Source organism: Peromyscus californicus, unplaced genomic scaffold (genome assembly GCF_007827085.1).
Source record: "Peromyscus californicus insignis strain IS unplaced genomic scaffold, ASM782708v3 Scaffold_1__1_contigs__length_55948999, whole genome shotgun sequence".
Lineage (NCBI taxonomy): Eukaryota > Metazoa > Chordata > Mammalia > Rodentia > Cricetidae > Peromyscus > Peromyscus californicus.
The window spans coordinates 10,314,790-10,328,120 of record NW_026294492.1 but is presented as its reverse complement, the minus strand read 5'-3'; the positions used below and the strand labels follow the sequence as shown (position 1 = coordinate 10,328,120).

At 43.8% G+C, this 13,331-nt stretch overlaps 1 protein-coding gene across 5 annotated transcripts in view; it reads left to right on the top strand.

Moving 5' to 3' along the window:
* Nucleotides 1-13,331, top strand: part of Nbas (NBAS subunit of NRZ tethering complex) — a 281,500-nt gene that overhangs the window by 255,172 nt on the left and 12,997 nt on the right. For 2 of the 5 annotated variants that reach the window (XM_052745880.1, XM_052745879.1), the window contains exons 49-50: nucleotides 6,073-6,212; nucleotides 10,264-10,402. In XM_052745880.1, coding sequence (XP_052601840.1) covers nucleotides 6,073-6,212; nucleotides 10,264-10,402 — 279 coding nt within the window. Of the gene's footprint in view, nucleotides 1-6,072; nucleotides 6,213-10,257; nucleotides 10,403-13,331 lie in introns of all 5 variants that reach the window. The other 3 variants (XM_052745878.1, XM_052745876.1, XM_052745877.1) reach the window with 2 other exon arrangements.

The window sequence follows — 13,331 nt, the reverse complement described above, 5'->3', positions numbered from 1 at the left end:
CATGTTCATGATAACTAGGAGTAATATAGAAGTGTGCAGTTTGGTGATGGTATTTTAGCATTGTTCTTAACCAGGAAAGGGACAAATAGAGCCTCTAAGCTTTTGAAAACCTAAATTGCCATTCCTTACTTGTATGGTTTTCTAATTTCTGGAATGCCCAAGAAAAATACTGAAAAGGACTGGACTTAATAAAGGGTGTATGTAAGTGGACTGACAGGAGTTAAAACAGTATGTGTTGGTATATATGAGCATAACTTATAAGTCCCTGTCATGTGGACTTGTGATTCGAAATAGAGACATACCTGTTCAAACTGAAGTGTATGGTCTTTACCTCAAATGTTAGGGTAAATATTGCTCTTCAGTTCATTAGCACTTAGATCTAGAATGTTGTGTTTAAGAGCCTTTGTTTGATGCTCTTGCCTAAAGAGTTAACAGTGGTAGGATAGTCTTATGAGCTGAGGACACAGCTCAGCAGTTAAAGAACTTGTTTTCCAAGAATAGGACCCAGTCGGGCTTGGCTGTCTACCTGGACCCCCAGAGCAAGTTAGCCAGACTAGCCCTATGGGTAAGCTCTGAGTTTCTGGGGACTCTGCCCCGAAGAATAAGGTGGAAAGTGATAGAGAAGGATTCTCTGCACTCTATCTACTCTGTCTACGTTAGGCCTCTGTGCTATACACATCTGCACTCGCAAGCATGCATATGCATCAGTGAAAAGTTGAAAAGTTAAAAGATAGTTTAGGACTCTTTCCCTTCCCAACATAGTAATTATAGAAACTTCAAAAGCTACTGGAAAATAATTCTCTACAGACCTCACATTTCCGCAAGGCTCATGCATGGAGGAATTGACCAGCTTGGTTCAGGATTCTTTTCAATGGCATTTTTATAGAAATGGGAGCTAGTGTCTCCCATGAGCAGAGCACATGCATTTCCTGTTCAGTATAACAGATTCATAGTCTTTAAGTGTGGGCCTCTTCACAACCCACTGCGCGTGTGTGTCACTTTCCTAAGTAAGTACTTCTGAGCCTAAAGACTTGGGGAACTGACACAGGAAATGTTGATGCCCCGGCTGTTCCTGTGAGTATAGAAGGTCTTTGTTTCTGACCTAAGAGTCTCTTGTCTTCTGTCAGAACCAAACTATGGCAGACTAGACATGATATCCTGTTGGCTTGTCTGGAAGAGAGAGTCTCTCTTATCCTTGACAAAGGCGCTGTGTCTTTCCAAATCAGCTCCAGGGTCTTGTTTCTAGAACACATAACACAGCATAGGGAGAAGGGCATGACCCATCTATTTCATACACAGTCTGATGCCTGGGAGTTTTCTTTCAAGAATGGCGTAAACCTAAGAGGCCTCCTTAGAAGCCTGACACGGCCCCTTTGCTTGCAGCAGGGGACATTAGCCGTTATCTCTCCTTTGAGTAGAGCGGAGCTGCAGTCCTCACTATATGACCCAGGTATATGACCCAGCAGCAGCTTTGCACATGATTTCATTGTGAAGGCAAAGTCACACAGACCCTGGGAACAGCAGTGTGAGATGTGGAGAGGTAATACTATCCTTGCCTTCTCTCATTTAATCTTTCCAGTGGCTTGAGAAAGGATTGGCCTCTTATTTCTAGAGCCCCCCATCATTCGGGCCTGCTTCTGGGTTTGGTTACTTGTCTATTTTAAAAGAAAAAAATTAAATAAAATACATAAAATGAAAAGTGGATTTCCTTAGCGCTTCGGCCATAGCTCGAGGGAGTTGTTCTCAGTCTCCTGCTCTTCCGGTAGTTGCACTGCAGTTTACAGAAAGAACAAAAGCATACGTACCCAGATTCACTTGTGGGGCCAGGGAGTCCAGCTGGGAAATATTCGTAGAATCCACATTCCAACTTTCAGGTTCTTACTGCACTTCCTGGTGCTGGAGGCTGAGCTAGGGATGGGAGGCGGTTGAGTTCACTCCTAACATACAGGGAGCTGGAGCTGAAATCATTAAAACCCAAAGCCTGTGTCAAGGGAGCTGTCGTACTTTGGCTCTGCCATACTGTTGGGAATGGAGGCTCAACTCTGCGTGTACAGGTGAGCAAAAGTTCACACTTAACACTCCTCCCTCCCCTCTGTAAGCCACAGGAAGTCCACTGGATTTGCATCTTTTCCCGTCTTAACACTGTCAATGGTAGAATCGTGAGGGATTTTACAGAACCCATCTGCCGTGTTTCACCTTCACTTCTACCATTTCAAATTCCAGCAGGAAGGAGAGTCCTCAGAACGTATGAGTTGTATTAACTGGCAATTTCAATAATGGTCTGCTGTCCATCCATTTATGTCGTTAGTCATTTTACCAAGTGAGTGCTGCAGCCTTCTAGATAACATTTCTCTGGTTCTTCTCTGAAAATGTATTCAATATCTTTTATTTCCATGTAGTATCTTCCTATTTCATTGTGTGCCATGTGTCATACAAACATCTAGGAGGAATGGAAGAATCTCCTTGATTGGTTGGATTTGACTCTATCCATCTCTTAATTTTGTGCTTCTTCCTATTAAAATCCAGTTTCTGCTAAGTCTGTTTCTTCCAGACTAGAGCATCTCTTTCTGTGTTGAGCTCAGTGCACATGAAGAAAACCGAAACAGACACAAAGTCACTGTTGAGGAAGGAAATGTCTCAGTAGTTCTTCTGGTAGATGTGGACGCTATTCTTGAGTGCTACAGCAAATCTCCAAGTGGTACTATCCTAAATATCAGTTACCATGTGGAATTTGAAACCATGGCAACAGCTTTTTTTCCTGTAGTTTTTGTAAAACTAGAAAAGAAACCCATTGGTCTGCCTTTCACTCTAATGTATCTTGAAGAAACATGTTGACTGTTTGGAAAATTATTGTTGACTAAGTCACGTAGCTCCTCAATATCAGTCCATTTCCTATGTAAAAGCAGTTCTTGTTTACTATATAGTATTAAGAATCCAGTTCATGTTACGGCTCATCTAGCTCATTGGAAACACCAGCACGTTGTTGGGAAGGTGTTACACTTACGGCAGGTACAAGTTTATCAAAGTTTCAGATTTCTCTCGAAAGTTTTATTCCTGTCTTTGGCAGCACATGCTGCCAGTTGTTTTCCTCAAACTGAAGAGCTCACGTGGCTCTTGGGGTTGTTCTCTCAAAAGGAGTTAGGATATTGAGATGGTTGGTGAGCATTCATACAGCTGTGTGTCCGCATGAGAGGGGATTATACCAAAACATACCATTAAAAACATTAATAAATTGAAACTATTCTCATCAAACTAATAAAATATATGCAAATTTAATTTATAGTTAGATTTCCTTTTTTGATGAAATCTTTTCTAATTTTATAAGCTTTTACAATTTTTGGAAAGAAATTGAATCTAGGTGTTGTTAAAAATTGTACCAGGCTCTGCTAGCTCCCCTTAGGAGACCTTGCCTTGGAGGAGGTGGGAATGGAGGGTGGGTTAGGGAGAAAGGCTGGGGGAGGGAGGAGGGAGGACAGGGGAGTCTGTGTATGTAAAATGAATAGAAAAATCTCTGGATTAAAAAAATATGACTTTAAAAGAAATCTCTTCATGAGATATATACCACATATAGAAAACAGCCCACATAGATCCTATGCTTGATAGTAAAAGGGAAAGCAGCTTGTCATCGTTAATTATCTTGCATTTAATCGTAGACTCTGTAATCGTGGTATTTATTAAGAATGCTAACAGTGTACCATTTGGTGGGTCTTAAGTGCCTTACTTTCAAGTTTAAACCTTTGCTCAGGTAAACTCTAAATAGAAACTAAGATTACAAAGCATGAAGAGGTCAGCCATTGACTGGCCCATCGCCCTGATGCAGACATCAAGCTGCACCCTCATAACCTGAGACTTCTGGCCGTTTTAAAGCCCATTTTTCAAGTAAGGAAAATGAGGCCCAGAGCGAGGGGCTTTCCTGAGATCTGTTGGTGAGCGTAGCACTAGCCAATCATTTGCTGTGCTGGCAGTGTTCTATCTCCAGTAACAAAACCAACCAATACGTTATGGCCAGTCTATGAGGATTTAACATTGCTTATGCTAAATTGTCTTGTAAATGATAAGTTATCATTTATTTGTACATTTGGCCTCTCAGTTCTTTCGTGGGAAAAGTGCTCATTATACACCAAGTGGTTTTAAGTACTAAGATGGAAAACGAAACAGCAAGATGCAAAGGTATGGGGGTGCCGTGCAACTCGGGCCCGTAAGCAGGGCGGGTAAAGTGGGAGGGTGACATTTATCACTTTGTGGAAATGGGCTTCTAAGCTTCCTCCAGTATCTGGAAGAAGAATGTGCCAGACCAAGGAACAATTCCAGGTAGCTGAGGCAGAATGTGCATAATTGTGAGCAGGAAGCCTCAAGAGGCTTTGAGGCTGGAGATGGTCGAAGATGAGGAGGTTGGATAACTGCAAGTCTTACTTGAGTTTTTACAAATCTGTTTCTTTATTACTGAGACAATTGCCTGCTCTCAGTTAGAGGCCTCACTTAAATAATGTCAAGCTTATCTAGTGTTTACCTCCTCTTGCCAGAACATGCTGCTCTGATTACAGCTCTCAGGCTGTATCACCTGAGAGTCCCAGTAGTAGGACAGTTGAGCCAATGTCTGTATGTTCTGTGAGGTTGCCAACCCTGAGTGTCCCCCACATGGAGCTGTGGTTGGAGTCAACTGGCTTGCTGTACCATGATATTATTTCAAAAACTATAAAGTGCTCTGGGGCTATTATTCCAGATATGAATGGCCTGAGACTCAAAGGTCACTGTGGGACCCAGGCTTTCTGTAGCAATTACTGATAATTTCAGAGTACACATGACCATTTGCAACATTGCAGAATCTGTGGTGTGACTTCTTTAGATGGTGTCATAGATCAGAGCCATCATGGCCATTAAATAAATGTTTTAGAAGTGTGCATTAATTAGTGCATGGCAGTTTAGCAAATACGTAAGTGAAATCCATTCTCAATTATCCTTTCAAGATGTGACCATCTGAGTTCCTGTGAACACATGTCATCATGCATGTGCCATTATGATCGTCTGTGCACCCAAATGCTGAGTACCCGTGTGAAGAGAAACTAATCACGGGAAGCCAGGCTGGCTTACTTTGATGTCAGAACCACTTCTCAGTGTGAAATGACTGCCATTTCCTCCAGAGATGCTGCACGTGCGATGCGTTTGCAACTGCCAGGATTGGAGGAGAAGCTGTTTGGTTGTGCAGAAACAGAATGGGCTTAAACAGTGTTTGATTTAGTTTGGTTTGTAGCAGAAGCATCATGTGACAAGTGAACGTGCATAGAATCTTTGGTTCAAATTAGAGAACTTTTTAGGCACATGGAGGCAAACAGTTTTCTGATGAACATTGGGAATTAATTTTAGACAATTTAAACTTTGAAAATTCATTTACTTTTAAGTATGCTGAAATACTAGTTTCAAATGTAAAAGCAGTCTGTATTTTAACAAGTTAAATGCCGGTCACTCATGTGTAGAAAGCTATTTGACTTTATTTTGGTAAGGAAAGTTGAGGCCTTCCTGCAGCCTTGTAGCTCTCCATAGTTTATGATATTATAAGCGTTTGAACTTGTGAAGGTTTGTAGAGTAGGGTGTTTCTTCATTACTGGAGTGACATGCCTGAGGCATGCTGAATATGTAATGAAGAGAGGTTTGTGTCACTGTAGGCACAGACGCTCTAGGGATGCTCCTGGCATTGGTTTAGCTCTGGTGAGGGTCTCTTGACTGTGCCGCATTCTGATAGGAGCAGTTGGGTACGAAAAAGATCATGCCATTAATGCAAGGCCAGGGAAGAGTAGGATCCCATAGTCCCTTCCAAGGGCCCTGTACCAGCAACCTTGGGACCAATACGCACCTCAAAGGACCAGCCTCCCCACCCAAGAACTTTTAGGTGGCAAACAACGTCCAAACCATAGCAGAGGTTTGTTCTGGTTTGGGTTTTGATGGTATTTAGTTTTCACTCAGTGAAATATATTGCACATATTTTCAAGGTTATTTTCTGAGGCTGTCACATTCGGCCTCCTTTGAACCAACTCCGCATTGCCACCAGCTTCAACTGTGTGTTGCTTCTTCCAGGTAGACGTAGCTGCCATTGAGAGTGAAGAAAATCGCTACTCTCTGTTCACGGAGCTCCTAGAAGCTAGTCACGATGAGGTCGAGTTTCAGCACTTGGTTTTACTCTTGCAAGCTTGGCCGCCTATGAAAAGTGACTGTGTGTAAGTATTAAGATAAGCTTAGCCTAATTCACCATCCTCTGTCTGGATGTCAGTTTTGAAAATGTAATGTCTTCAGTGAAGGCAATGAAAGAAAGAGAGAGTATGTGTGTGTCTGTGCCTGTGTGTACTTGCACACACACACACACACACACACACACACACACACATTAGTGTTTCAGACAGTCCTTTATATGAGGAGCATATGCTCCAAGCACTCTGAACACATGGATAGTGCCACACTCTGTCCTCTACCATGTTTCTCCCCATACATTTTCCTGTACCTCTCTGCATAGATTTAATGTTTTTTTTCCATCTTAGCTAAGTACTTACTATGTACTGTAGCTGTGATTTTTCTCTATTTTTACTTAAAATCTTTTCTTTTTGAGAATTTCATACCTGCATACAGTGAAATGATCATAACTATCCCCCATTTTCCTCTCAATCTCTCCTGATATCCCACCAACATGTAGGAGTCTGTGGGAGTTCAGCTCGGACCTGCTCCCACCTTTTGAAGGGTTTTTAGGTGGAGGAGAGAGGAAGGAGGAAATATTAGGTAGAAAGATAGACCTAGACAAGGAAGAGAAAGACAGAGACATGGGATAGCTTCGGGAGGGCCCTGGGTCAATACCCAGCTGCCCAGAGCTTTATTCCAAAGGGCTTTTTATAATATGCCAAGGGGAGAGGCAAAATACCTACCCCTTTTAAGATCAAAGCACACCATACAGCCGATTGTAGACCCTTCCAAACACCTGGTAACTCTGCCTGTGGTCCAGTCATACCATTATCCAGCTCTGCTGGGTAAAGCAAGCTCAGATTCTCTGACCTTGAGTAAGATCTCACTAGGAAGCCTCTATGGGCCACCACACCAATATGCCCCTTCCCAAATTCATATCCTTTTTTTTTTTTTTTGATAGCCCACTAAGTTAAGATATTGCTGACCATATATACATGGATATGGCACTCTCTGCTGCAGCATGGGAATCTATTGGTGGCCACATCCTTGGTAAAAAAACAAAAAATAAAACCATCCATAGTTCCTCTGTAAGTGGTGGGACCTGGAGATTGTATCCCCTACCTATGCTGGTGCTGGCCGGCTTGCGCTTGCGTGATTCTTGTCGAAGCTGGCATTTTACAGCACTCTTCCCCATTCTCTGGCTTATATCCCTCCACTACCACTTTCCCAATAGTCTCTGAGCCTTCGTAGTGCTGGGTTAACATAAATGATCCAATGAAGCGTATGCACACTGTCTCTTATTCTCAGTCTTTTGACCGGTCAGTTATCTCTCCATTGGCTGCTTTCCACTGCAACAGGAAACTCCTGTGGCCAAGACTGAGAGCAACCTAGGTCAATGAATACACACATACGTATTTAGAAGACAGTTTGACAGGATGTCATTTAGCAAAATAAAAATACGAAGTTATACTCTGTCTTCTGTGACCTCCCCAGGCATGGGCTTTTGACCAAATTACAGTACCAGGAATGAATTTAATGCGTGATAATTTTTGTTTAAAAATAAATGTGTGTTGTGTTGCGTTTGGGTGTGTGTTATATTCATGTAGGTAGGTATGCACACCAACATGAAGGCCAGAGCACACCCTAAGGGGTCGCTCCCTCGACACCCTATTGCGTGAGACAGATAGAGCCTGAAGCTCACGGCTTCATTCACCAGTACTCACCTCTCTGCAGCCCCTAGTCCTGGGCTTACAGACACACAGAGCCATGTCAGCACTCTCCTCTCTCCAGCCCCTAATCCTGGGTTACGGACACACACAGCCATGTCAGCACCCTCCTCTCTCTAGCCCTGCTCCTGGGTTACAGACACATGCAGCCTTATCAGCACCCTCCTCTCTCCAGCCCTACTCCTGGGTTACGGACACACACAGCCATGTCAGCACCCTCCTCTCTCCAGTCCTACTCCTGGGTTACGGACACGTGCCTGGTTTCTTATGTGGGTGCTGGTGATGTGACCTCATGTCCTCAGGGCCTTATGTTTGCAGGGCAAGCACTGTTACCCACTAAGCCATCTCCTTAGTCTCCTGTGGTTGTAATTTTGCAGTTCAGGGTGCAGTAGAACCACTGTTGGATCTTGCTCCTTCCCGACAGTTTCACAGGTGGTAGATTTGTTTCTACCACAGGTCTTGGCAATGTCAACACACAGGTTTTTCCCTGCAGTTGATAACTTTGCAGTTTTCACTTAAAGGAGGCACTTTCTGGCTTCCCTTTGGTGTGCTGGGGCCGCCCTTGTCTCTACTCTTTCCATTTGACTAGCTACTGCTGACTAAATAAGGATTAGTTAAGTGTGGGCAGTCTGATACTATTGACAGTCAATCTATTAACAGAGGTGGCAACTAAGTGACTAACAGAAAGAAGGAACCATCACAGCATGGGTACACTGGACCACCGTGCAGTTGCTTATGGACTTTTCCTTTTCGTGTTTTTTGGGCTGTATTTTTCATGGGTAACTGAAACCACAAAAAAGCAAAATTGTGGATTAAAAAAGATATATGTGTGTGAGAGATCATTATTTGACTTCTGAGGCAATCTAAAATGTTTCTGATATATTGGAGTATCTATTTTTCCTTGTACCTAAACTCAGTTTTCTTCAGAAGTATCATGCAATACATTATAACCATGTCTAATTTATTATGTGAGCACAATAATTTTGTTCTGGTATTTTCACTAGGAAATTTCTTGCCTGATTTTTTTTTTAACAAAGCTTACAGTGCAACCTTGAGAATTCATATGGAACAAATAATTCCCATTTATTAAATACTCACAATATTGAGCATTTAATTTACATACATTACCAATCATTCACACAACAAATACGCAAAGGTAGTTTTACCTGATTATGTAGATGAAGGAATTGAGTCTCAAAAGCTAGTAACTTCACGTTGCACATTGCTAGCGAGGAGACAGACTTCTCACCAGGACTGGCCCCATCGTAGACTTGGGTTCTCTCCTCTCTGTCCTGCTGAGAGATAGGTGGGGTACCTGCCTCGTCCTTGTGCTGTTGGCCATGTGACTCACCCCTTTCCTTTGGGAGAAGCAACCAGGTTTCTTCTGAACACATCACTGTCTGTCTGAAGCTGCATTTCATTGGCAGAAAGCATGAGGCCCTGGGACCTGCTCAAGTCTGTTCACTCCAATACTGATCTTCTTTAGTAATCAGTGAGTGATTCTGCCCTAGGCCAGCAAACTTTCCGTGTCTTGGAATGGGATGCTTTCCCGAAAATGACTCCCCTGGAGCAGTTTAGGAGCAGGAAAGAACATCTGGGAGAGACTCTTGGCCTGAGCCCGAGGGTGGGACTGTTGGGAACTCCTGAAGCAAACTGCGGAGAACGTCACCTTATGTTTGTTTGTTAGCCTGATGCCTTTAGAAAGGAAGAGGAAGCATGGCTCAAGTGTCTGTCATCTGGGACAGTGGTGACATGCTGACTGGTGTTCTAAACAGTGGGGTTTCACCAAACTGTTTAGTTTGGGTTTGCTATCTTTTAAGACAGAGTCTGGTTATGTAGCCCATGCTGGCCTTGAACTAGTGACCCCCCAGTCCCTCATGTCCTCCCAGGCCTGGCTGTCACACCAGTAATGCTCACCGTATGACCTTCATTGTCTCTGTGAAGTGCTTTCCCGGGGTCTTGCTAAAGCTACTCAGGACCTGCAATTGCTTGGTAACTGCAGCCTCCTGGGTCTTAGGCAGCACTAAAACCCCACCAGAACAGAGAGTGAGAAGTAAAGAGCACTATTGGCAGTCCGACCATGGGTCAGAATTTGAGACTGGGTCTGTACAGGGCTCAAGAGCCTGAACTCAGGACGTCTAATGTCCCAGTGCTGCCCACTGCTTGTTCATGCCACAGTGGCCCGCACATCTTCTGCATGTCATCTTCTCTACAGGATAGGCTAAAGGAGCACATTATGTACTCTCAGAGTGTGAGCCGCCATAAGCACTTCATTCCATAAGTGGGATTTTTTTGTTGTTGTTTTAATTCAGTATAGTTGTGAGAGAGTTAATCACCTCCAATGTTTTGCACATTTCTCTGTGAGGAGCAGCACAGCCAGCAATCCATGGGTGAGACTGTCGACTGTGATGCTGACCAGATGTACAGCAGAGAACAAGCGGGAACTGGGGGATGAGGTGCTGAAGATGTGCCGCTCTCTGTACAACACCCAGCAGAGGCTGCCCGTGGAGGTGAGTGGATGGGGCCATTTTCTTCGCACAGCCCTCTGGTCTAGGCAGTTGCAGTAGCTGTCCTAGAACACTTAGCTTAACCAATTCTAGTGAAGGCCAAAGGTATGTGAAGGATCAAATGAAAGACAGCAGGACTGAAGGATGTCCCGAAGGTGTTCTCTTGTTTCCAGCACTCCGAAGCATTAACTTTTACAATTACAGGGCATAGACCAGTGCCGCTCCCTCCAGAGGCCTTTTTTTATGGCCAGTCCTAGTTAAAGGAACCCAGTAGCTCAGGTATTACCCATCTGAACCAGGCTGGTTGTACCCGGTCACCAAGTAACCACTCTGATCCTTCATTACTTCATTGTGTCGTTGTAAGGAGATCGGATAGCCACAGCTGTTCCTCTCTGTATCATACAGCAGAAGCTCAGCCACTTTCACTTTGACCCCACGATTGAAGTGTCATACAAGTATGTCTAATATGTACAGCATAGAAACATTTTGTATATCCTCTTAGTTATAGTAGCCTGCTGTATGTCCACTCAGCAGTATACTGTTTGAGCAACTTGTATGTCTTAAATTTAAGCATTTGGATAATGGCATTAAACTAATTAATTGGCTTTGAGTTTCCACCAAATAGGACATAAACTTGAAAGCAGAATTATAAATCTGATCCTGTAAATCCTCAATTTGATCACTCAGGAAAACCACTCTTGCTATGAATGAACATTTAATGGATTGTTTTCTAAATTTGGGACTGAGCAAGTGTTTTTATTGAATTTTTAAAGACTTACTTGTTTAAAGAACTCCAACCACTGGAATGATAGAGGTGTTCTATAAAATATTTAAAGTGCCAGCACTTTAAAACGTGTAGTGTAGTGTGTGTTTGGAGCTGTGTACCATGGCCCTCTGGTATCAGCTACATGTCAACATATGGTCTGTGCTGCTGGATCACAGTGTGCCCTGATGGTATGAACCTGGCAGAGTGATCTCATCATTGGGACAAGTTTCAACACTTGCAGAGAGTGAACTCAACATGGTTTAACATTTGTACCAAAGTAAGTATATGCAAACACCCTTGCTTTCATATGAGCTGAGATGGAGCACTGTCCAATCGGGACCAAATGCCAGGGTTGACTGTAGCTGTTCTGTTGAATTGAATGCCGTTAGAAAGATCTTACTTAGGCTTTGGCAGTTCTCTCTCTCTTCCGCTGTGTGTCCAGCTCTAAGGGCTGGGCTGCTGCTCCCTGTGGGCTCCTCATCGCCACCACTCTCAGATCCGGAGTTCTCCTTGAGGTGGGAAGCGGGTGAATTAGTCACTGTTTCCGAGTAGGCTGTGACGGTCTCTCTGTTTCACTTGCCAGAGTGAAAGGTAATTAATGAAGGAGCGCTGTTGCCACTGTGAGTTCACTGGCTCCTTAAGCTCAGTTTCCTCCCTCATATTGGGCATGCATATAAAAAATGTGCCTTGCATGTCATGATTACAGGAGATTAGTAGATGATAAGCATTATTTTTATTGTTAAATGTGCTCAGTGAAAAATTTAAAGTGTTGCTAGGGAGAGAACATAATTATTACAAAATAAAAATGTCTTGAATTTATTTTACCACATTTCAAAGTTGCTCAGCTTCATCTCAGAGCTCCATAATAATTTCCTTCACTGTGGTGCTGAAATTATCCACTACTCAGTTACTTTTATTCTGCCCATGGCTAGTGACCCGTGCCCAGTTGTGATAGGGCACTGAGGTGGCCCCACCCCTCCCCTTGTCCCTGTTTGTCGTCACCTATGAAGCGTGATAATTACAGTTTTTCTTTTCACCATGACTTGTCAGAGCACCTTTTTTGTAATTTCGTGCTGTTCCTCATTATACCTGCTTCCTTCCAGCCATGGTGGGTTTTCCCATGGAAAATTACCAGCAAATGGAAATCACTGCCTCCATAAGTTGTGTATCCCACAGTTTTACAAGTTGTGGAGGCTGCTTCTCAGCCTGTGTCCATGGCAATGTAAGAAGTCTCCTCAAGAGCTGAGGATGTGTGGGATAAGGACCATATAGAACAAGACCATGGTGTTCATAGAGCTACAGCTCTAACTTCCTGCTGCTTGTTCGTGACTCCGCAGGAGTTTGAGCCACAGAGGCTGTAGGCTGTAGGCTGTAGGCTGTAGCCTGGCTAAGCCCAGGTTGGGAACCTCAAGAGTGGTCATCCTTCCTCACAGCTAAGCTGCTTTTGGCAGTGCCAGGAGCTTGGTTTAGACTCTCCCATGACATCCGAGCTATTCCCCCTTCTGCCTGCTTCCTCCTCACCCTCCTCTCTTTAACAGGGCTAAAATGCCTTCTTTAAGGTTTTTGGAACAAAACAAATGACATGGTGTGTACTAACACCTAGCAAGTATAGCAAGTGGGTGTTTCAGGTCAGAACCCCTGAGTCTCTAGTGGAGGTGATAGATGGAGGCACATTTGGCAGCCAGAAGTCAGGCCTAGGCCCAGCCAGACTTGAGCAGCTCTGGAGAACAGGAGTCCATGAATATCCCCATGCGCAGCCCAGCCTTCACCATGTGACACATCAGAACCTACCACAGAGGAAGCAGTCACCTCCTCTGCATGTGTGAGCAACACACACCTGCTCACACTCCCTCTTCAGGCTCTAAACATTGTGGACAGTGATCCTCTGAGTCCACACAAGTTGTATAAAGGCAAGAAGAGTGTCAGTGGACTGGGCTGACTGTCCCCTTTCTTGTCATGTTAGGTCCTGACTGTCTGAACTGTGAGGTGTCAAATCAGTGATTTTGTGGTTCTCTCTGCTGCTTGGCCTTCTTGCAGTTCCCTGTGTAAATCTCTTGACTCTTCTCTCACAGTACAAGCACTAGAGAAGACACAGCATGTAAAGACTGAGTATTTGACCAATAGCTTAGCTAAGAGACTATAAATTCCTAAGTGGATCACATAAAC